The sequence below is a fragment of the Chrysochloris asiatica genome, unplaced genomic scaffold (genome assembly GCF_000296735.1).
Source record: "Chrysochloris asiatica unplaced genomic scaffold, ChrAsi1.0 scaffold00025, whole genome shotgun sequence".
NCBI classification, from domain to species: Eukaryota; Metazoa; Chordata; class Mammalia; order Afrosoricida; family Chrysochloridae; genus Chrysochloris; species Chrysochloris asiatica.
Window position 1 is genome coordinate 16,846,170 of NW_006408543.1, and position 25,298 is coordinate 16,871,467.

A 25,298-nucleotide genomic window follows, 5' to 3' on the forward strand; every position below is an offset into this window, starting at 1 on the left:
ATTTATAACCAAAGCATCATGTTACCATCTTCTGGAAAATCCGACAGACCAAAAGAACAGAAAGCCACAATTCCCTCTTCCCACACAACAGCTACCCAGAGATCCTCTGTTTGTGTGCCTTTTCTGTTTTTATATGTGTAAGCATATATTGATATAGGTTTATGAAAAACAAATTTGAGATCCTAACTGTTCATACTCTTTGAAACCTTTTTGTCAGTGTATCAGTTGTCTGCGTTCTGTGGCTAATGTTCTTGTTGTTAAGGGCTGTCAAGTCAGTTCCGACTCATAGCGACCCTGTACAGGGTTTCTGAGGCTGTAAATCTTTACGGGAGCAGAAAGCCTCATCTTTCTCCCGCAGAACAGCTGGGAGTTTCGAACTGCTGACCCTCAGGTTAGCAGCCCGATTCATAACCACTACTCTACCAGAGTTCATAGTCATTTATTATTGGACACTTGAAAGGTGTTTCAACTTTTCCAAAATTGCTCAGACTGCTGTTTGTCATATGATATATGAAGGCATATATTTTTGTGTTGATACTTAGTTATTTCCGTAGCACGCATGTTAAGAAATGGAACTGCTTAGTCAAAGGGTGTTTAAAACACTTTTGAGGTGTAACTGCTTTCCTGAAAGGTCATGTCTGTCTGTGTGTGTTTTCACTAGTCAGTATGCTAGTACTTGTCTTTATCTTTCACTGTGTATGATGCGGAGGGAGATTTAAGGTGATGGTAGATATGGTCTCTGCAAAAAGATTACAGTGTGGTAGAGAATGCATCTGAACTCCCCTTCCCCCTTCTGTTGGGGGTGTTACTATACTTTCAGCCTCAAAAGGAACACTTGTTTAAAACGGGAATTAAAACAATGAGTGAAAGATTGTGTGTCTTTTTCACATTTGGCAGAAATGCCACACAAAATTTGGCAGAAATTTTATAAGCTATAAAATTTATGATTTCTACTCTGAATTTTCAGGTCCTATTTTCTCAAATTAAGTAGTTTCTAGTCTCTGCTACTTTTCATTTGCTCTTCTTAACAACCGTCCTTCAGTAGAGCCCTGATTGTGTTTTCTCCTTTGCTTGAAAGCCAGTCTAGAATCTTGATGTGGTCCCGGGTGACCTAGCTGTCTTTACCTTCGTTTGCACTGTCCTCTCTATCCATCTAAATTGGATTGCCACATTCTTCATGGGGAGCAGTACTTTCCCGTATTGTTTTCTTATTCCTCCCCCCCCCCCCCCCCCCCACCCCCATATTGTTTCTTCTGCCTAAAGGGGTAGGCCTGACCGTAGAATTTCCTGTGACCTCTCCTTGTCTTTCACATATCACTTTTTTCAGGAAGGGGCTGTAGTTAGCATCCCCACTCCTCAGATTCAAGAACACACTCCACTGTGATTTTTCACCTTTGACCCTACATCATACTTTGCTTGAATGCTTGGGTCCCCTGTATTTTACTTCAGTGGTGGTTGCCTTGTCTTATGCTGTCTCCCACCCAATTAAATATAAGGTCACTGAGGGCAAGGATAATTACCTTCATTTTGTACCCCTCCCACGGCATATATTATTCTTGCACATAGTTTAGTAAAAGGTAATCAGTCAATGTTTGTTGTATGAGTAACTCGAATCTACAAACCAGATTATGGTGTTTGGAACCTTTCCTTACCAGGAGTGACACCTGGTATTTATTCACTTGGTGAATGCAGTCACACCTCATTTCATGCTTGTAATCACTTTGAGTGATTTGCTAACAAAGTACAATAAAGTCCAGGGGCAGAGTTCATCCGGACTCTCAGTATACTGTTCTCTCCACAAGAGGGTGCCATTGGACAAAATCGCTTCAAAGTGAGCTGTCTAAGTAGGCTTTAATTGGCTAGTCTTGAATAAGAATTGAACTTGGTATTAAAACCCCAGAAAAGTTACAGCATTTTGTATATGATTATACAGTAAGGATTTGCATCTGTGAGACAAGCCAGGAAAGGTACTATATATTATTTGGGACACAGGTAGGTATTATTATATGTAATATAGGCGGAAAGAAAGATGGTGGTAAAAGATAAATACTTAGTAATCAGAGCAGTTCAGCTGTGAGATAGCCTCTGGGAAGTAGGGAGCTCCCCATGATTATCAGTATCAAAAGCAAGAGTGTGTCATTGAATCCATTTTGTTTAGATTTTGGGCAACATGATCTGTAAGACTCCTTGTAGATTTACAACTGTGTTAAAGTTTATTTTTAGAGTTTTAGCCGAGACACTCAAAAGTTGCAAGGTATTTGTAATTTTTTTTCTTCTGCTGGCATTGCTTGGTTAGCCTAATTCTTTGTCTTTAATATGATTGTCATTTGTTCCAAGTCGCTTTTACCAGAAGGAAAATGGAATTAATTTAAAAAGGGAGAATAAAGATCATAGGAACCCTTCTGGATTTCTTTGACTCTCGCTTAAATTCAGTGCCGGCAAGGTGGGGAAGGTGTTTCAGCTCGTCGCAGTAAATAGATGGAGATGGGCTGACTTTCCTTTTCGTTGAAGCCATCAAGCCAGCGTGCAGGTGGAATCCCTGCAGGAGCAGCTGACTGTGGTCTCCAAGCAGAGGGATGAGACGGCGCTGCAGCTGTCCATGTCCCAGGAGCAGGTGAAGCAGTACGCCCTGTCACTGGCCAACCTGCAGATGGTGCTCGAGCATTTCCAGCAGGGTGAGTTGTGTGTTCAGGCTTTCTGTGATGGATGGGCATTTCGTGCTGTTGGAGTCCTCTTGTACGCTTATAGCAGACATACCACAGTGGATGGCTGGAACAGCAGAAATGTATTCTCTCACAGGCTAGGAGACAAGCAGTCAGACAAGCACTGGCTCTGATGAAAGGCCCTTGTCTCCTTCCAGCTTCTCCAGGCAAGCATTCCTTGGAGAGCTCCATGCATCTTGGCATCAGTTTTCCCCAGGGTCTAGGCGCTTCCCAGTGCAGGGACCCCAGGGCCAAAGGACACACTCTATTGCTAGCTCTTTTTTGGTGGTAGTAGGTCCCTCTGCTTACTTGTTTATAAACATTTTTATATCTCAAAAGAGATTGGATCAGGATACTACCTAATCCTATAGATTACCTCTGGCTTTTCATTAACACCATAGAAGTGAGGATTTACCACACGTAGGATGGTCAGATCACATCGTGGGAATCATTGTGTCATCATGTTAGATCTCATCATGGGGCCAATGACTATATCTTAACTGCTTAGCCTCTGAGAAGCCTGGCCCTGCCACGCTGACGCAAAACCCTAACTACCACCGCCACTGACACGTTAGAGTCTTTATAGTGAAGACTAGAGATGATACACCGATTTAGTAGTTATTAAAACTTTGTTTTTGTATTATATTATTGCCAATTAGTATAAGAGTTGGGGAAATACAGAGTGAAATGTAAGGGTCTGATAAATGAAACAGGTGTGTACCAAAGGTAGACACCCCAATGCAGATGGCTTGATGTGGAGGTTCAACGCTCTCCAGAGTTCTCATCAGTCTAGATTAACTTGCTCTCAGTGCTTCATCTAGACCAAGGGTGGGAAATGGCTGGCCCTTGGGCCATATAAGGCCTATGAAATCATTTGGTCTGGCTCTGCCAAGGCATCTGCAGGTCCAGCCATCACATGAGGGGTGAGTTAATTAAATGTTGAACCAAATATAGCAGGCTTTTTTTTTTTTTTTTTTAACTTTTTACAACATTGATCTCATACAGTGTTTGTCATTTTGTGACTAATTTGACTCAGCATAATGTTTTCCAGGTTCAGCCATGTTGCGAGGTGTTTCACAGATTCATCAGTATTCTTCAGTGTTTTGTAGTATTCCATTGTGTGTACGCACCAAAAAATCATTCTTCTGTTCATGGGCATTTAGGCCGTCTCCATCTTTTTGATGTGTCTCTTGTAGACAGCACATTGAAGGATCCTGTTTTCTTATCCTTTCTGCTCTCTAGGTCTCCCCCTCATTCTACAACTAAGCACACTCATGAAAGCTTATAAGCCAACCACTTCATACCTCTGTAGCCTCCTTATTTTTGGTGTCTAAAGCCAGTGCCTCAATTTCTCGTCTCTTATCAACCCAGTGCACTGAGGAAGCAAGGTTGTTCCTGGATATGAAGAATCCTTCCATTTCGGTTCGAATTTTGAGTCATTGCTTGCAGGCTAATGTGTTGTTGTTTTTTTAAATTGTGAATTATGTAATAGTTTACATGGGAGAACATTAGTTTTACATTCATCCTATCGTATTTCGTTTCATTGCAATGGTTACAATCCCCTCCATGCATTATCAAACAACTAAAAGGTATACCCCACAAGCCTGCCCCTCGGCCATCAGCATACAGACCCTCTCCCTCCCTGAGTCCAGAGTCCCCAGCCATTCTATCTCTCCATGTCATCGTTCTGCCTCCATCTCTGGTGTCACTGTTTCATTGGCTAGGGTCCCGCAATCTGCTCTGCTCTTCTCCGTTTATGGTCCCAGGGACCTGCGCTCCTGGACTGCAAAATCAACCACTCCCCTCCTTTTGTAACAAAACATCTACCTGTACATTTCTAACACTCACAGTCAGTCCTGATAGCAGTTATTCGCTATTGAACAAGAGTTTTATCCCCAATCTCATTTCATCAGCCCCATCCAGATAGGTTGGAAACCACTCAGTGGAGATTCTACTTTCCCCGCACTTCTGGAACTAGGCTCCCTCTTGAAAGCTTGTAAGCCAGTCACATCTTGTTTTTGTAGTCCCCCCCATTTTAGGTAGCCAATCTCTTTTAAGTTGCCCATCCCAGTCAATCCTGTGTACTGAGGGAGTGGGAATGATCCTCACTGTAAAGATTTTTGTTCCCTCTTTGGAGCTACTACATCCATAAGTATAGGTCAAGTTCTAGCAGGCTAATTTAAGTTGATAATATTGTAAGGCCCACAGATGATGTTATAAATCAGGGGTGGTGGTGGTGAAGTGCCATTGAATTGATTCTGACTCATAGCGTTTCTGAGGAGTAGCTGGTGAGCTTGAACCACCAACCTTGCTGTTCAGACCAACTTTGCAGTGTAGCACATTAACCCACAGTGCCACACCAGGCCTCCAAATAAGGAGGCGGGAACCTTTTTTTCTGCCATGGGCAATTTGGACAAATATAACATCATTTGTGGGCCATATGCAATTATCAACTTAAAAGTTAGCTATGTTTGGTTAGGGAGTTAATGCACCAGACTGCAGAGCCATTTGAACTGCAAGGTCGGTGGTTCAAGTTTACCAGCTGCTCCTCGGAAACCCTGTACAGGGTTCCTATGGGTTAGAACTGACTCGATGACATTTTACAGCAACAACATATTTGGTTCAGCATTTGATGGACTCACCTCTCGTGACGGCTGGAACGGTGGTTACCTTGGCAGGGCCAGACCAAATACTTTTGAGGGCTTTCTATGGCCCACGATGTTCCCCACCCCTGTTATAAATACCCAAATGGCCCTTGCCAGGGAAAAGGTTCCCCACCCTGATCTAAGTTGGGAGTAATGACATTCTCTAATCCGCATGGAAAGAACTTTTCTGGAGTCACAGACAAGGACCAGAGCAGTTGTACCTCAAGCACCAAATAAGCTTTTTGGTTTCCTGCCTCCCCAGTCTCTTGTGTATCCTCTAGACCCATCCATTTGCTTGCTTGTCCACTCATTACTTATTAAGGGTCTCTTAGCTAGGCATTGGGCGAACTCCTAGTCAAGGGTGACAAAGAAACTTTCGTGGCTCTGTGGGCTAACTTTTGAACTGCTAACCATCAGGTCAGTTGTTCAAACCCGCCAGCCACTCCACGGGAACAAGAAAGAGGCTGTGCACTCTTGTAAAGAACAAGTCGGCTGTGTCCTGCATGGGTCGTTGTGAGTTGTCTCAAGGGCAGTAGGTGTGTATGTGTGTGGCGAGGTCATGAGGGAGTATGAGGAAGTTACAGGGGGCTTATGGGGTCCAGCCTAAGTAAAACTTGACCTCTGTACATGTTGGCAGCCTTCAGAGCGACTCCTGTGGTTGAAATCCTGGAAGTGTCAGGCTTCTCTAGGGCTGCTCTGCCAATTGCCATCATTACTAGGATGAGATCTGTGGAGTGGTGTGGGGCTGAGGCCACAGAGAAAACGTTGCCTGAGAGGAAATATTTCAGTTCTGAGGAGAGCGGCGAGCCTGTGAGATGGGCAGAACGGTGACCTCATTTCTCTACTTTCCTGAGTCTTACCGCTTAGCCGGGATCATTGTCGTGTTAGAGAAATGTTGGATTTACAGGAAGTTCTATTCCACTTGCTTTCTGTGGAGTGACACATTCTGATTAAGTAATTTTCTGGACAAGAAAAAATGCATAGAAATCTCCCTGCAGTTCCTTTGCAGTCTTCCCGTTTTGCACTAGACTGGAATTTCTGCAGATTAATATGGAGCCCTGGTGGGTGTTCCAGGCTGATGCGCTGGACTGGAAAGTCAGTTCGAACTTCAAGGTCAGCGGTTCAAGCTCACCAGCCACTCCTTGGAAACCCTCTACAGGGTTGCTGTGGGTTGGAACCGACTCGATGGTATTTAACATATGACACGGTGGTGCTCACGGTCCCTTCATGTGTGCTAGGTGTGCTGTTGCCAAAGCCACATCATCTTTGTCTTTTTAACACTACAAGGGGAGTTTTAAAAGTTTGTGGGGAAATTCCATCATCTTTTCCTGCCATGTTTCCTCAGCCTCTTTGAAGCCTCCTCTTGTTTTAGGTTCTTGGTAAGCATGCCTGCTGCTGACAGTACAGAAAGCCAGGAGGGTGCCTCGCTCACAGCCTACGTGCTGGGCCAGTGCTCCTTCCCCTGAAGCCACATTTGTCTGTTTGTCTGTCTGTCTGCAGACTTCCCTGTCCCGGCTCCCTGCCACCCTGGCCATGCAGGTCCTGCTCATTCCCTCGCCGCAAAACGGGCGTCACTGCTTCGCACTAGCTGCACTTCCATCAGTCTTTGAATACCTGTGGATGCAAAAGAGAGAAGTAATACAGCCTTTTGAATTTGTTCCAGGAACCCTGGTGGTGCAGTGTTAAAGCGCTCTGATGCCGACCACAATGGTGGCGGCTTGAACCTTGCAGTTCTAGGGCAGGACGGCCATCTGCTTCCCTAAGGATTACAGCCTTGGAAACCCTCAGGGAGCAGTTCTGCCCTGTCCTACAGTGTTGCTATGAGTCGGAATCGATTCAATGGCAATGGATTTTGTTTTGTTTTTTCTCTCATCAAAGCAACTGGCTGCTCTGCTCCATGGCCCCAGAGCTGCCCCCAGTCTCGGCTCCCCTTGGTCTTCTCCCAGCCCCTCTGCTTCTGGGGCCACAAGGACTGCTGATCGACTCCCTTGGCAGTAACTGTAGCAGCGATGCCACGTGCCTGAGCCTGGCAATAGGTTCTGGTGGGTTGGTATAGATAGTTAATGTCTTCATATAAAAGCTACAAAAGAAAACCTTTTAGACTATTCTTATTGGTTTATTAAAATGTCAAGTGGCTTAGCATTGCAGTTATATCACACAATTGCAAAATATTGATGTAACATTTCCTTTTTCTATTTAGAGGAAAAAGCTATGTATTCTGCCGAGCTAGAAAAGCAAAACCAGCTGGTGGCTGAATGGAGGAAGAAAGCAGAAAACATGGAGGGAAAAGTGGTGTCATTACAGGTAGGCTGAAAGAATCTTCTTTTGTCAATCTTTTTATTCATGGAAAATTACGTGTAGAATCTTTGTTTTGGAAATGATCTCCCACATTTTTCATTTAGTATTTTTTGTTCGAGTGTCTACGTGCAGCCTCACGCTGGGGTGTAAAAGTCAACCGGTATGTAAGATTTCCTTCCTGGGACGTCTAGTCTAGAGTTGTTGTTGTTGTTGTTATGTGCCATGGAGATGGTTCCGACTCATAGCGACCCTGTACAGGGTTTCCGAGGCTGTAAATCTTTATGGGAGCAGAAAGCCTCATCTTTCTCTTGCAGAACAGCTGGAAGTTTCGAACTGCTGACCTTGAGGTTCATAGCCTGATTCGTAACCACTACACTACCAGAGCTCCTTGAGTAGACACAGCAAATATGATCTTGTTGTTGTTGTTAGGTACCATCGAGTCATTGTTGACTCATAGTGACCTTATACACATCAGAATGAAATGCTGCTTGATCCTGGGCCAACCTTACTATCATTGCCACACTTGAGCCCATTGATGCTGCCACTTTGTTAATCCTTCTCACTAGGGGTCTTCCTCTTTTTCTCTGACCCTCCACCCTACCAAACATGATAGCCCTCTCTAGTGACTGGTTCCTCCTGGCAGACCGTCTGAATTCTTTCAGCACACTGTGAATATTTTAGAGGTTTCTGAAACAAACTCAAATGCTCTAAAATGTTAGCTGAGTAATTTTTTTAAAAAAAAATATACTGGGTATTCTATTTTGCATGGTTAAAAATAATTTGTGGTCTTAGTAAATTTTTTTCTTTACAGCAACATCACCCTTTAAAATATATTTTTTTTTCTTTATTGTTGGGTCATAAATAGACTCTGGCAGTCACTGATGGAAAATAATAAAATTTACTTACTTGTCATTGCAGGTGAATAAGTATTTCAGGAACATTAATATCCTGATAAGTGAAGGCATACTTGCTGTAGAATTTAAAAATTTTTATTAAATATTGAGTGGCTATAAACAATGTTTAGAGAATACGTATAAAATTTAAGAGTAACAAGAGAGTAGAGACCCGTGTACTTATCACCCGACTTGATAGAGTATCACCCTGTGCTCCTGCCAAGTGTTCGTCCCTTTCCTACCACCTTACAGAAAACCAGTCTTCCCAAATGGTACGATTTTCACCCCTGGGTTTTCTTTACAAGGAGTCCTAGTGGCACAGTAAGAAGTTCTAGTAGCATAGTGGTTACAAGTTGGGCTCTTACCTCAAAGTCAGCAGTTCAAAACTACCAGCCATTCTGTGGGAGAAAGATGAGGCTTTCTGCTCTCATAAAGATTTACAACTTACCCGTATAGGATCACTATGAATCGGAACCAACTCCATGGCACACCACCACCACCAGTGGCACAGTGGGTTAAGCACTGGGCTGCTAACTGCAAGGTTGGTGGTTCAAGCCCTTCAACTGCTCCATGGGAAAAAGACGAGACTCCTGCAAACATTTAGTCTCAGAAACCCTATAGAGCAGTTTAGCTCTGTCCCCATAGGGTTACTGTGAAGTGACTTCATGGCAGTCGGTTTGGTTTTGTTTTTGGTCTCAAACCAGAGGGAGTCCTGGTGGTGCCATGGTTAAGTACTTGACTGTGAACAAGAAAGTTGATAGTTCAAACCCACCAGCTGATCCAAAGGAGAAAGATGTGGCCATCTGTTTCCGTGATGAGTACAGCTTTGGAAACCCTCTGGGGCAGTTTTCCTCTGCCTTTAGGGTCCCTCTGAGTTGGAATAGACTCAGTGGGTTTGGTGTTTTGGTTTGTTTTTCTTGCTGGTTTTATCACATAGTTTGCATCTCCAAACAATAGAATTTGGTTTTGCAATTTTGAACTCTTAAGCATTGGGATTTGAGCTGTACATAAATTGAAAAACTTTCTGTGATTTGCTTGTTTTTTTTATTTTTATTTTTGTTAGTATTATGTTACCCAGATTCACTCATGCAACTGTGTATAGATGGTTCTTTATCTTTACTGCTGCTGCTCCACCCCATGATGGTTATTTAATGAACCATTTTACGTTACAAGATGCTCCTGATATTGGCTCTGCAAACTGTGGGTATGCACGTTTCTGTTCACGTGCTCACATGTGCTGGAGGCCCTTTCAGCTGTGTATATTGATTGGAATCCCTGAGCCATGGTGTGTACACAGCATCTTCCTTGGCTCTCAGTGATGGCAGGCGTTCTCTGAGTGGTTGTACTAAGTTGCTTCTATGCGCTGTTAGCGTGTTAGCTCTTGATAACATCACGTGCTTTAATTGATGCCAGTCTCTCTCTAGTTTCTCATGAGGCTCAACATTTTTTGGTGTGTTTATGCCCATTATGCGTCATTTCTTGTCAGTTGATTACTACATTTGGGAGATGTATTTTCTCCAGTACTTGAGTTGTTTCCAGGGGGACCAGAGCACATGATGTCACACCGGGGAGATAGAGTCAGAGCTGGACTTCAGATTAGGTTTTTTTTCTTTTTAAGTTGAAAGATAATTTAGAAAAAGAACAAAAATAATTTAGAAAAAAGAACAAGAGGGAGTGAATAATGATAAAAGTTGCAATCAATGCAATGAAAACCAGACACTAAAAAGAATAATCAAATGTAAGGGCTGATATTTGAAAGTTTTAGTGCAGTTGTATGTATGTATGAGTGGTACAAAGTTTAAAAGTCACTTGGAAAATTTAAATATTTAAATGTCTTATGTGCTGTAATTTTTTGTGTGAATTTTGAATAGAAACTTATAAATTTCAGTTCCACTATATCTGAGTTCAGCTAGGGATGCAGAATCAGGAGTTAGATACATACAACATGTGGATATTATATACTGTGAGGACCTTCGAAGGGTTCATGGGAAAATGGAGTTAAAAGATAATGGAATTCTTCCACAGCCTTTTTGAAGCTCCCTCATAATATCGATAGTGTATATCTCTCTTCCATAGGTACAGAGAGCTGGATATGTAGTGTACAGACACATACATGTACACATGAGGTTTATTAAAGGAATGAGCTAATATGATTGTGGGAGCTGGCTACGCAAGACCGAAATGAGGAGGATTGGCAGTTAAGATGGGCAGGCGAGGGCCAGGCTGGAATTCATAGGCACGAGTGGCAGCTGCTGTCCACAGGGGCCAGGGAAGATGGTGCCCAGGATGAAGCTCTCTGGGCCCTCGCTGCTGTTCACAGAAGGAATTCCGTCTCTTTTTAGGCAGCCTCAGCTTTGCTTTTCAGGCCTCTCCCTGGTTCAGTCAGACTCATCGAGATTATCCAGGGTAATCTGTCTTCATTCAGTTGATCAGATTAGGAACAACAACAGCTCTATTGTTGGATTCACTGGCTGGAGACTGCAGCCTGGCTAAGATGACACATCAGAGGCATCTGTGCTCTCCATGTACATGGAAAAGTTGACAGAAAATGATTAAGTGGAACATTTATGTATATTTATCTATAAAGCTGTTTGTGTTGTTAAGTGCCATTGAGTCAGTTCCGACTCATTGTGACCCTGTCTAACGTTTCTGAGGAGCAGCTGGTGAAGCAGCTGGGTGTGAACCTCTAGGTTAGCAGTTTAAACCAATCTTGTGGTCCGGTGCATTATCCTACAGCGCCACACCAGGACTCCATATATAAAGTTGTTGTTGTTGTTAGGTGCCATCGAGTCAGCACTGACTCATAGTGACCCTGTGTACAACAGAATGAAACACTGTCTGGTCCTGCACCAACCTCACAATCATTGCTATGTTTGCATTGCTGCTGCCACTGGACCAATTCAACTTGTTAGGGGTTTTCCTCTTTTTCCCTGACCCTCCACTTTACCAAACATGATGTCCTTCTCCTGTAACTGCTCCCTCCTGATAATATGTCCGAAGTATGAGAGATGAAGTCTAGCCATCCTAGCTTAAAAGGAGCGCTCTAGCTGTATTATTTCCAATATAAAGTAGAATACGTTTGTTATTTCTGCAGGATAGTAAATAACAGAGTCCTGGTGTGGTGTTATAGGATAAGTGCTGGACTGATAACTGCAGGGTTCAAACCCACCAGCTGCTCCTCGGAAACCCTACACAGAATCTTTGTGAGTCGGAGCTGTCTCTATGGCACTTAACAGCAACACTGGGTAATCACTAAACCAATGCCATTGAGTTATTCTGACTCTGTGATCCTGTGTAGGGTTTCTGCGACTAAATCTATTTGGGAGCAGGTAGCCTCATCTTTTTCCTGGGGAGTTTTGAACTGCCAACCTGTTGTTAGCAGCCCAGTGCCTAACCTACAGTGCCTCCAAGGCTCCTCCATATTATGGTAGTTCTGTGCTGTGGAATCGGTTCCGACCCATAGCGACCCTGCACAGGGTTTCTGAGGCTGTAAATCTTTATGGGAGCAGAAAGCCTCATCTTCCTCCCGTGAAACAGCTGGTAGTTTCGAACTGCTGACCTTGAGGTTCACAGCTAATTCATAACCATTACGCTACCAGAGCTCCTTCCTCCATATTATAGACCTATAATAAATATGTAATATGTTATACATAATTTAATTTATTATATGCAGTTTTCCCACATTATTTTTACAAACTTTCCTCCCTTAAAGGAACGGTTGGATGAAGCGAATGCTGCGTTGGATTCAGCATCAAGACTTACAGAACAGTTAGATTTGAAGGAAGAACAAATTGAAGAACTGAAGAAACAAGGTAGGTTGTTTTTTTTTTGTTTGTTTGTTTTTTACTATAAGACTAGTAGTAGAATCGAATCTCCTTGACTGAATTCCTTCCATCTGAGAATGGCTCTTAAGAGTCATTATGTTAGCTGGCGAGCTAGTTGTCTTAGATATTCAGGCAGTTCAGTTGTGTTGGCTCTTTGCCCCACTGACCACTAGGGGCCATTGGTTGATCTGACTTTTGATGGCTGTGACTTGTTTCTTTCGAATACATGTTCATCCTCCTTAAAGCTTTGGGAGTGGGCAGTACTGTTAGGGAACGGATGACATTGGGTGCAATGGATGTCTGAGCTAAAGCTCAGTTTTTGTGATTGTAGATGGGGCTTTGCACACAGCTTCTTGTCATTTGTGTTGTGTTGCATGCAAGGAATTTCCCAAGTGCTGTGAGTTCCCTAAGGTGAGTCCTGTGCTTAGGATTATCATCAGGGAGATCTGTGGGCACCCTTGGGTCTCAACATTGTTGAATCTAACAGCTGACCAGGATGACATGTCCTCACTTAACTTTTGTTTTAGGAGTCACCAACAAGCGGAAGCTGCACTTAGTAGGTAGTGAGTCAAGATGACCAGAAAGGTGGTGTGGGAGCCTGAAAAATCACCAGCTTCAGGTGTCTGGGTTAGGCACATCAGCACCAAGTCACATTGTTGGGGAATGCTCAGCTGCAAACCAGAAGTTGGCAGTTCAGACCCAAGTAGTGTCTCCATGGGAGAGAGACCTGGTGGTTTACTTCCCTAAAGATTACAGCCAAGAAAACCCTGACGTCCCGGTCCATCTGTCACCTGGGTCACTGTGAGTCAAAGTGGACTCAGTGGCACTTAACAACAACAAAAAGAACTGAGAAACAGGCAAGAAAAAAAGATGGCATAGCAGACCTATTGACTATGATGACTTAAGGGGCAAGTAGGCAAGAACTACTTTGCAGAGGACAAGGCAAAGTAAGTTGGCCTAAATCAGCAGAAGACAGATCTTTAGGAAAACAAGAAGCAACAAAATGGATGGAAAGTGGTTGTCCTCAAGATAACTTGATTATCAGGCAAATTACTGCTCAATTAAAAGTTTTCTGTTGACGATGTAGGACTTGGCCAACCTTGGAACCCTAAATCTAGGGAAGGGGCTGGAAATGGTCAGTAAGTGTTTATTATGAACATTGTACGTAACATCAGTGTATTGTTTTTGGTCTTTTCTTACTCATTTGCCTTTCATAAACAGTTCTCAAGCAGGAGAGATTAGTGCTGTTTTGTATAACAAAGAAACTGAGATTTGAACCCTAATCATTTTACCCCATAACCAAAGCTCTCCATCTTTTTGCTTTCCTTAGCTACTTCTTATTGGGAAAAAGGTTATTTTTAGTCTGACTAGTATTTTGTTCTGTGTACCTCTATCTCCCTTGAAATTGGGCAGTGTCCTCTGTGTCCTGTTGGGGAGTAAGTGTAGGGTTGGGAAACAATCAAGTTAGGTTGAAGGCCAAAGCAATTACAGAGTCATCTGTAAATTATCTGGGAGCTCAGAGTGGACACACTGGGGACTTGCTGTGCACTCAGGGATCAGCCTAAGAACTGTTACCCTAGGGTAGGACTAGGACAATAGAGGTGAAGGGGCAGTTCCGGATCAGCTCCTTGGTCTCTAGCAACTCAGGCTGTATGTTGTGCAAATGTCTACTAGCTAAGGCTGCATCCTGTTAGGCACCTGTCTGAATCATTCCCAGTATATGGTGTTATCGTTAAGTGCCGTCAAGTAGATTCCGACCCATAGCGACCCTGTATAGAGCTTCCAAGGAGCAGCTGGTGAGCTTGAACTGCTGACCTTACAGTTCAGACAGCTTTGTAGTCTGACGCATTAACCACAGCACCACACCAGGACTCCAGTATATGATAGTGTGATTTAAGAAAAACTCTGACACGTTGTGGTTGATACACATGATCAGTTTCCAGTCAGACACCTATTTCAGTCCTCAGGAGTAATGTGCTTTCAGGTTTTCTTTACGATACCTGACAAGGTTTAGGCTCTCATGCATGTAAACAATCACAGTACTAGTAATAGAAACTTGGGACTCATTTTGTGCAGTTGGCATTCGCTAGAAAAAAGTCTTGCTTATGCTTAACTCAACTGGCATTCGAGAGGGCAGGCAGGAGGCCAGTATTGTACAGACAGGAAGGGGGAGAGTAAAGAGACATTTCGTTCTGGTGCGTCTTTAGGCCATTCTGGCCACTTACAGCTCTTAACAGCCTGTTTTTATATATTACCTAAGTGCCTATAGTGTTTTGATATCTTGAAACACAAAGGCGATTTTACTTTCTCAAAGCTGCATTCTTCTGATTTGATAATATAAATGAAACTTTGATTGGCTGGGTTGTTTCAGAAAAAAAAAAATGTGTATTTTCTTTCATAGATCATTAAGTACTTTAAATGTTGATGGATGTTGTAATACTGTATTTTATTTTTAACACAAAACTTGGCCAGACAGCAAAAAAAATTTGCCAGGAGAAATAATTTTGAAAAAGACAGATTGGCTTTTGCTGTAAGAAAATAGAGAGACTTGAATTATAGAGGCAAACTATTGTTTTAACCGATGATTAGGTGACCCGCAGTTTCAGCATTTAAACAATATTAGGAAATGTGCTTTAAGAAAGTGATCAGTTATTCTGAATGGTGGGTTCTGTCATTGCTACCAGCAATGAGGTCACTCAAGTCTGGGTCGGACATAAGAGGAGAGGTATTGCCTGTCACGTCAGTATTGAAACAGTAGATTGTTGATGACTTTAAGCTTTCTCAGTGTACAGAGGGGTCGGTGCCATCTACATGCAGCTGTGATTATGGGCTGAGGGTTTTTACAAACATCGTGTGAGAACATGCTAAACATTAATGAGAACTAACTGCTTGGCTTTACGGTACATGCGATGGAAAATACCAGATAGTATCTTTTTCTTTCTTTCTTTTTTTTTTTTTTAGAAACTTAGCTACAGAAATAACCTAGAGCATAGATGTTAGCAGGTCAGGACAGTAGTGACCCACGGTGGTTATCGGACACATTTAGTTCTCCATTAAGGTTCCCACTATGGGTCAAGGGGCATTCCCTGGATGGAAGGCATGTAAGTGGAGCTTTAAGCCAGTAGTAGGATCTGATACAATGTGTACTCACATGAGGGGGAGTGGGGAGGGGAGAATGAGAGAGAGTAACCACCAACCTGTTGGTTAGGAGCTGAGTGCTTAACTGTGTGTGCCACCCAGAGAGTCCTCTGAACACCATGTTGTTGTTAGGGGTGCTTGGATTGGTTCCTACGCATAGTGACCCTGTGTACAACAGAATGAAATGCTTCCCAGTCCTTCCTGCGTCATCCTCACAATTATTTTGTAACCGATTTTTATAGCCACCGAGTCATGTCTCATTGAGAGTTTGCCAGTTTTACACTGACCCTCCACTTGACCATGCTGATTCTGATGTCTGTCTTCAGACTGGTCCCTCCTGATAACGTGTCCCAACATCATGAGAGGAAGTCTCTCCATCCTTGTTTCCAAGAAGCATTCTGGCGTACTTCTTCCTGGACACATTTGTTTGTTCTTCTGGCAGTGTCTTTGCTAACTCCGTAACTCTGATGTGTGAGTGCTTCTCCAGTCTTCCTTACTCACTGTCCACCTTCACGGGCATATGAAGTGATTGAAAAAATTTAATAGATAAAATGTTGGCTGGTAGAAGAGATAACTGTTTTCCTTCCTACTAAATGAACATGTTTCTTTCCTAATGGTTCTAAGGACTTATTTCACAGGCCACCCTGTACTTTATTGTTTTCCCGAAGTCATGCCACACTAGTCCTCTGTGACGCAGGTAGGACAGCAGCTCTAATTAACTATTGTGAGCTCATCAAAGTTCAGAATGACTACGGACTTATCAGCATGAGAAATCGTACACCTGTGGAGTCCCCTGGGTGGTGCAGGGAATGTGCTTCACTGCCAACTGAAAGGTTTAAGGTTCAAGTTCACACAGAGATGCCTTGGAAGAAACACCTGATGTTCCACTTCAGAGAAAGCCCTTTGGAACACATTTTTCCTCTTGACACACGTGAGGTTGCCGTGAGTCGTAATCGACTTGGTGGTAACTGGATGGCATCTGGCTATATTTGTGACCAATTTGCCATGTTTCTATTTTCACTCCTTGTTCTCTACCGCTCTCCTTGAAATTCCTGCCTAAATAAAAGTGAAAAAGAATTCTGGTGGCGTAGTGGATTATGTGCTGGCTGCTAACTGGTAGCTCAGTAGTTTGAATCCACTGGCCGCAGTTGGATAAAGATTTACAGCCTTGGGAACTCTAGACAGGATTGCTGTGAGTTGGAACCGACTCAACGGCACACAACCATCACCATCAAATGAAGATGATTAGATAAGATTGAAGTAGAAAGCACAATGTCACTGGTTTTGCTATCATTAAAATGGTAAGACTTTTCTGTCATGCACAGAAAAATTGGTCTTTGTGACCAGTACAGGTCTAGGTACTAACATTGAGACTATCTTTTGGCCCATCAGCCAGTTTATACCTGTGTCATAAAGGGCTTCATAGCTCTTCTTCTTTTTCTTTCTTTAAGAAAGTTTCATGACTACTTTTTAAAAAGTCTTCTGTGGGTTGAGAATGGAAAAGTTCCTTTCTTTTTGAAAAGCAAATCTGAAAGATTGTCTGAGTCCCAGTACAAACTGTAACATGAGGCACAAAAACATGGTTAAAACTGCAAATATAAAAGAATCCTAAAATGTTTTTCATGGAACAACCTTTATGGTGCTGGATGGTCGAGTTTTTCATTTTAAATAAAGACTTTCCATTTTCCAGGACATGATTTATACAAGAAAACATATAATGTCCTGTTGGACATAGGCCAAATACATTCCCAGACGCTTTGTTACCCAAACCTTTTGAGGGATTTCTTTATAGATGTTTTTGGCAGAAGTAGTGATTTTTAGAGGAAATATATAAGAAGTACCAGATGCAGTTTTCTGAATTGCTATAAATGGTTAAAAATTATTTTGTGATGATATAAACATCTGAGTATGCAAGACAGTGCCCACCTTTGAGCTAAGAAATAAGCTGGAGATTAGTAAGGTTGGTTGTTAAGCACTTTTACCTTAATGATTCCATTTAAAAAATGTGGATCTCAGTACTGAAACTGAACTCTATTTTAGAAATTACATTCACATTTTCATATTTTCTCTAAGCCTAAAGGAAAAAGTAAATGATGCAGGAAGAATGTTTTGATTTTTCTGCATGTGCTTTATGCATCGTTTCCCTGCTTCTTTATGTATCACTGAGAACCTAAGTCATTGACTAGGATTGTCCTATGTTCGCTTCTCAGATGCTCTCTCCCTCTTCTCAGGGAAAAACCAAGCATTCATTTGTTTGCCAAACATTTATTGTCTATCTGTTCTGTTAACTATTTAACCACCAAGTCATTTCTGACTCATGGCGAGCTCCTGTATGCCAGAGAAGAGCTGCTTCACAGGGCTTCCAGTGCCTGGAGTTTTCCTTCTGAACTTGAGCACTAGCCTTCTCTTGTGAGGCATCTCTGGGTGGACTCGAGCAAAGCATGGTAACAGTTGTCCAGTCAAGGACTCCATCTGCCCTGTGCCATGTGCTCAGACAGAGTCTGGGCATGCTGGGGAATGGGCTAGAGTCCTGTCTTCCAGAAGTCCACAGTTAGGTGGGGAAGGAGAACAGGGGCTTTAAAAAGTTCATGGAAAAATTCCGTGATCTTATCATTCCATGTCTCCATTAACTTTTTTGGAGTCCCCTGGTATAAGCCACAGAATGTTTTGCAAGAGAGGCACTGTTCATTGGACTTGGTGATGGTCATTTGTTGTTGAGTGTAGACGACTGGCAATGATGAGTGGAGGGCATGCTGGCCTTTGGAATGATGAAAGGGTTCAGCTAGGTAGCTAGGAGTTAGAGAAGAGCTTTGTTATTGGGGAGAGGAGCTTGTATGGGATAATGAGGCATTACCTGACATTGCTGCTGGATCAGGTTGACTGGTAATGAAAGGATCAAAGGATGGGGGGGGTGTGTTCGGTGTGTTGGTATAGAGTGTTGGCAAGGGGTAAGTAGAAGTGGATTGTTTAATGGAGAAATGAAGCTATAAGTTTCTACACAAAACTGTATTGCCAACTAGGACCAGACTGGAAGTATAGCAGAACTGTTCCTGATGCATTGTTGATGAAGTAGTGTTTCTTATGGGGAGCAGTAGCTTCTCAGCTCCCGCCTGTTGTTGCCAGGCAGGAATGCAAGCCCAGTGTTGCCACATCATCAGAGTCACTGGGATTCTGGACTTTTATGTCCAGTCTTCTAGTTTTTTAATGTGACACCTTATTTACATTTTGGTAAGAACTCCATACCAGCTGAATCAAACCCTTCTTTGAGCTGGATATAGTCTGTGCTGATTTGCAATAGAGGACTTTCAGAAATGAGTTGGAGTTCAGTGTGTAACTTGGAAAAGTTTTCTTATCATTAGTATAATGTTATACTAATATACAAATTCTATAATGTTGATGGTATTCAGTAAGTGGCAGAATGTCACTGACAGAATTCCAGTCCTTCCTTTTGGAGATTAAATATCAGTGTGGACCCTTTTAAACAGATAAACTGAAAACAACAACAACAACAACAAAAAACTCACTGCCTTCAAATCAGTTCCAACTCATAATGATTCTGTATAGGGTTTCTGAGGCTGCAAATCCGTAGTGGAGCAGAAAGCCTCTTCTTTCTCCTACAGAGTGGCTTGGCTGGTAGATTCAATGGATCAAAATGTTAGCCTTTTAAAGGTTTCTGTTTGGTATGGAAAAATATAGCACACATTACCAAAGTTCATATGAAAGAGTTGAAGGAGGAAGGTGGAGAGGGAGAATAAATTTTATCTGGTGACAGAAAAAAGATTTATATAAAGTCTCTTTCAGGTATACACCGTTGTTACTAGGTGTTGTCAAGTTGGTTCTGACTCTTTTTGACCGTAATTTGCAACAGAACAAAAGGCTGCCCAGTCCTGTGCCTTCCCCATTCTCCAAGCCGCTCTTCAGTGAATCTCACTGAAGCTTTTGTCTTTTTTTGTTGAGCCTCCACTTTACCAAACATGATACTGTTTTCCAGGAACTGGTCCCTCCTGACAGTATACCCAAAGTTACATGAAACAAAGTCTTAGCCATCCTTGCTTCTAAGGAGAATTCTAGCTGTACTTCTTCCAACACAGATTTGTTTGTTCTTTTGGCAGTCCAAGGTATATTCAGTATTCTTCCCCAACACCAACATTCATATGCATCAATTCTTCAGTCTTCTGTAGCATGCATATGAGGCTCATGGTTTGGATCGTGTGCATCTTAGTCCTCAAAGTGCTTTGTAATCCTTTACAGAGGTCTTTTGCAGCACCTCTACCTAATGCAATATGTCTGATTTTTTACCGTTGCTTTCATGGGTGATAATTATGGATCCAAGTAAAGTGAAAGTTTTGAAAACTTGAACAGCTTTAACAAATGAGTATAGAATACCTTTAGAAAAGCTCTTATTTGGTGTTATAATAATGGCACTGCTCTTTAGAAGAATGTGTGAGACTTTGGACATGTTGTTAGGAGGGACCAGTCCCTGAGAAGGACATCAGGTTTGGAAAAAGGGAAGAATCGGCTAAAAGTGGAAGACCCCCAATGTGATGGATTAGCACAGTGGCAGCAGCAGTGGGTTTAAGCGGAATGAGTATTGTGGCTGACGCAGACCAGGCAGTGTTGGGTTCTGTTGGGCTTAGAGCCACTAGGAGTCGGAACTGCCTTGATGGCACCTAACCCAATACAGTGGAAATGATTTTGTAACCATTGTAATTAAAAAGTTCATCTGAATTTTATCTTTGATTGTATTTAATTAAATGAAGAGGCTAAGTTTTCTTTAATTACGTTTAATGTATCAGTATTTATTTTTAAACTGGCCAGTACAAATACGACAGTCTAAGCAATTCTGTTTTTTGACACTTATAAATACGTAAATAATTATCTTTCTAGTATATTTTTCCTCTTTCTGTTGACTCCTTTGCTTTGGTTTTTTAAAGTTAACAAACATGGCAAAATGAAGGAAAAGGCATACACTTGTTCATTTAACTGAAGTTGTATATATGATACTGCTTAGGGCTGGATCGAGGTGTGGCTCTGTAGGATAAGCACTGGACTGTGAGCCAAAATATTAGCAGTTCAAACCCACCATCCACTCCTTAGAACCCCCTATCCAGGGTCGGTAGGAGTTAGAAGCAACTTGATGACACCTGACAACAATAACAAGGGCTAGATTGAAGGATGAATTCAGTTATTTTAAGAAGTCAGATGAATGAGTACTGATGTTTTATGTGGTACTTTGTTCTTTAGAAAAGTTGTATTTGATCATTAAGTTGATTTTCTCAAAATCCTTGGTGTGGTAAGCATGCTCATTTTACAAAATGGTCAACAAAGTCTGGCCCCTAGTGTTGGCAGGACCATTGCTCATATTCAGGCTTTATGACTCTCAAGTCCTGTGTTCCTTCTACCTTTTCTCAGTCACGTGACTTTCAACTAAACCTGATCTGGGTCTTGTCCAAGGGCAAATATCCAAGTGACTTTGCAAGGAATCTGACTGAATTTTAAGATGTTTTCTCTGAAGATAGTCTTGTTATGGTGAGACTTTAGTATGATATGATTTATCATAAACCAAATATAAAATTATGAAGTGTTGATTTGTAGTCAATAAAATTTTATGTTCAGTTTTGATTTTAAATCCAGTGAAGAACACAGCGCCATCTATAGGCATATGGAAGAGGCTCTTTGATTGCCCAACTTGAATGTATTCCTTTCCCCTTCTTTAACTTCCAAGGAATTATTTTGGCATGCTGGTTTATTTCACAGGGATGTTGTATTTGGCTTAAAACCCATTTCTGAATAACTGTATTTTGCTTGCCCATGTAAATACAGTTCTTATTTAAAATTGTGGTTTGGATTAGTCTTCAGTTTTTGTGGAGAAATTTTCAGAATCTCTGATGGGGGGGGAGTAAGGGTGCCTGGAAAAAAGAGGAATCTGTGGGGGACCTTTGAAGTGAGCTGTGACTTTTTTTTCCAAACCTTTCCTAGTCAAGACCCTTCTTCTGGCCCTTCCCCAAAAGGCTGAATTTTTTCTAGACTCAAATATTAGGCTACATTCAAACTACTGCTATGAAATAGCCCTTTGCATTCTTGCAGTTTGACATCATATTAGCTCAGGGACTAAACTGTGTACTTTGATATAATGGGTTTAAGAACTATTTTGGCCTTCTGGGTGTTCTACCTTTCAGAATGTAGAAATCTTAATAAAAATTATAGCAGCATTAATGAAGCTTTAAGAAAATATTTTAAAATATTTAAAAAATACTTTAAGACAGCTTGATTACTTGATCGGTGTTTAAAAAACAGACTTTATTGTTATTTAAAACAATAATGTCCACCACTCATCTGTCAGTTTTTAGTGGTGTGTGTGTTGCTGGGGGTTATGCCGTTGGTGTTTTAGATACCAGCAGGGGCAGCCATGGTGGACAGGTTTCAGCTGAGCTTCCAGATAAAGACAGACTAGGAAGAAGGAGAGGAGTAGTACTTCTGAATGATTAGCCACTGAAAATAGTACGAACAGCAGCAGAACATTGTCAGACACAGTGCTGGAAGATGAGCCCTTAAGGTTGGAAGGCACTCAAAATGCGACTGGGGAAGAGCTGCCTCCTCCAAGTAGAGTTGACCTTAATGATGGGAAAGGAGCAAAGCTTTCGGGACCTTCATTTGCTGTTGGGGCACAGCTCAAAATAAGGAGAAACAGCTGTAAACATCCATTAGTAACACACAGTAGAACAGTGGTTCAAACATAACCACTGTGCGTATGGTGCAGAACAAGCGATCTGGTCTCTTTTGTTCTGTTTTACGTAGGCTCACGGTAAGTTGTAACCTGCTTGACTGTACTGAACAACAACAAAACAATGTATTTTCAGTGATAGTTTACATAGCAAATTAGGTTCCCATTTAACAATTTCTGTAAAAATGATTCAGTGACATTGGCTGCGTTTTTTGCAGTGTGTGTCGTGTTCTCATTAATTCTGGTCAGGGTGTTCTGTTTTCAGTCCTTGAGTTCCTTGCTTCTTATCTTTGCTTTACAGTAATTATTGACCATTTTTTTCTCATCTAGATGATATTTTAAATGATTACAGTACTCACGGGTTTTAGTCTTTGTTTTACAAGCCACTCTTTTTTAGCTAAAAGGTAACCTCAGGATAGTTTCAGTTTAAGGTTTAACAAGTATGATAGTCTTGAGGAGTTCTCCAGTCTCAACCAGTCCAGTTGTTGTTGCTGTTGTTAAGTGCTGTTGAGTTGGTTCCTACTCACAGTGACCCTGTATAGGGTTTCTAAGGAGCAGCTGGTGGGTTTGAACCACCGACCTTGCAATTAGCAGTCCAGTCCTTATCCCACAGAGCCTCACCAAGACAAAACTGGTCCAGTAAATTTAACTTATTAAGAATTTGAGTTCTGTTTCACATATTCCTCTCAGGGCCCATTTTCTGTGGCACTGGTTAGAATGATCAGCAATGGTAACTAGGTACCGTCTAGCTCTTCTGGTCTCAGGGTAGATGAGTCCATGGTTTCTGTGGACTGTTAGTTTCTTCTCCAAGTCTTTGGTTTCCTGTTTTTCAGTTTTGCTCTGAGTGAGTCGAGACCAGTAGTGGTATCTTGGATGGCTGTTTAAAAACTTGTAAGACCACAGACACTACTCACCAAACTAGGACATAGAACATCGACTCTATGAACCATATTGTACTGGTTGACAGAGTTGTCCTCCAATACTGTGGGCCCCTAAGCCTTCAAACCCGGAAAACCAAACTCACGAGGTATTTGGTTGTGACAGAAGTATCGAGCTAATGTCAGATGGATCTTGTTGAAAGCAGAGAGTATGAGAAATATGTTTGCATGTGTTTTATTATCTATGTAAAGGCATTTATTTGTCTGTGGGGATCATAATAAATTATGGAAAGAATTGCAAACCAAGGGAATTCCAGAACATTTAGTTTTATTCATGCCGAACCTTGTATGTAGAGCAAGAGACAGTTGTTGAAACAGAACAAGGAGATGCTATGTAGTTTAGAATCTGGAAAGGTGTGCATCAGGGTTGTATCCTTTCACCATACTTAATCAGTCTGTATGCTGAGCAAATAATCTGAGAAGCTAGATTATATGAAGAAGAACTTGGAATGGGGTTTGGTGGAAGACTCATTAACAACCTGTGATGTGCAGATGATACAACCTTGCTTTCTGAAATTGAAGAAGACTTGATGCATTTATTGATGGAGATCAAAGGCTACAACCCTTAATATTATAATTTAGCATAAAGGAAACAAAGATCCCCACAACTGGACCAATAGGCAACATTAAAATGGAGAAAATATTGAAGTCATCAAGGATTTTATTTTACTTGGATTCAAAGTCAGTGCGCATGGGAGCAGCGGTCAAGAAGTCAAATCCCATATTACATTGTTCAGATCTGCTCTGAAAGACCTCTTTAAAGCATTACGAGAACAAAGATGTTACTTTGAGGACTAAGGTGCACCTTACTCAAGCCGTAATATTTTCAGTTGCCTCATCTGCCTGTGAAAGTTGGAAAATGAATAAGGAAGACCAAAGAAGAATTGATGCCTTTGAATTGAGATGTTGATGAAGACTATTGAGTGTACCACGGACTGTCAGAAGGATGAACATACCTGTATTGGAAGAAGTACAGCCAGAAAACTCTTTAGAAGTGAGAATAGCGAGACTTCATTTCAAGTTGTTTGGACATATTACAGAAGGACCAGTCCATGGAGACTGACCTCATACTTGGTAAGGTAGTAGTTCTTGTTGCTACTGGGTACCACCAAATCAGTTCTGACTCCTAGTGCCCCTGTACGTACCAGGACTAAACACTGACTGTGTCTGCACCATCCTCACAGTCGTTGCTACGTGGAAGCTCATTACTGCTGCTACTGTGTCAGTCCATTTCGTTGAAGGTCTTCCTCTTTTTCCTTGACCCTCCATGATGTCCCTTTCTAGGGACTGGTCCCTCCTGATAACATGTCCCAAGTGTGAGAACAGTCTAACCAGCCTGGTTTTTAAGGAGCATTCTGGCTGTACTTCTTCCAACACAGATTTGTTTGTTCTTCTAGCAGTCCATGGCATTTTTAATATTCTCCTCCAACACCATAACTCAAATGCAGTCTTCCTTATTCATTGTCCAACTTCCACATGCATATGAGGCAATTGAAAATACCATGGCTTGGGTCAGGTGCACTTTAGTCCTCAAACTGGTATCTTTGCTCTTGAATACTTTAAAGAGGTCTTGTGCAGCCAATTTGCCTAATGCAATATTGTCGTTTGATTTCTTGGCAGCTGCTTACATGAGTGTTGATTAGACATCGTGTTTACTTCTAATTCTTGGCAGTTTTGAATAAGACTGCTACAAATATTCATGTGCAGATTGAGAGTTCCTATTGCTCCACATTCTTACCAGAATTTGATGATGTCAGTTTTTGGCTTTCGTCTGTTCTAATACATGTGTGATATCTTGGTTACAGTTTTTCATAGAGCTAAGTTAAATTTTTCTAAGTGGTTTAACTAAAATCATTTTTATCAGAATCAATTCTTTGCTCTGTGAATTTTACTTAGAAGATTTCTGTTTATCACTCGGATTTGTTTTTCCTAAACAAGAGCCAGCATGTGTAGTGGTGTATCTTGGTTATGCTCTAAGGCAGTGTTGCTCAATAAAAATACAAGGAGGGTGTTGTGCTTGCTTTGGCAACACATCCACTAAAATCGGACCAGTACAGAGAAGATTAGCATGGCCCCTGTGCAAGGATGACACGCAAATTCATGAAGCAAAGTTCCAGATTTTTTTCTGAGGCTTAA

The 25,298-nt window shown here is 41.8% G+C and overlaps 1 protein-coding gene across 1 annotated transcript in view; it reads left to right on the plus strand.

Annotated features, from left to right (window-relative positions):
* TRIP11 (thyroid hormone receptor interactor 11) overlaps window positions 1-25,298 on the plus strand; it is a 90,584-nt gene that overhangs the window by 50,121 nt on the left and 15,165 nt on the right. The window contains exons 14-16 of the mRNA XM_006839567.1: window positions 2,512-2,675; window positions 7,548-7,651; window positions 12,251-12,350. Coding sequence (XP_006839630.1) covers window positions 2,512-2,675; window positions 7,548-7,651; window positions 12,251-12,350 — 368 coding nt within the window. The remainder of the gene's footprint in view (window positions 1-2,511; window positions 2,676-7,547; window positions 7,652-12,250; window positions 12,351-25,298) is intronic.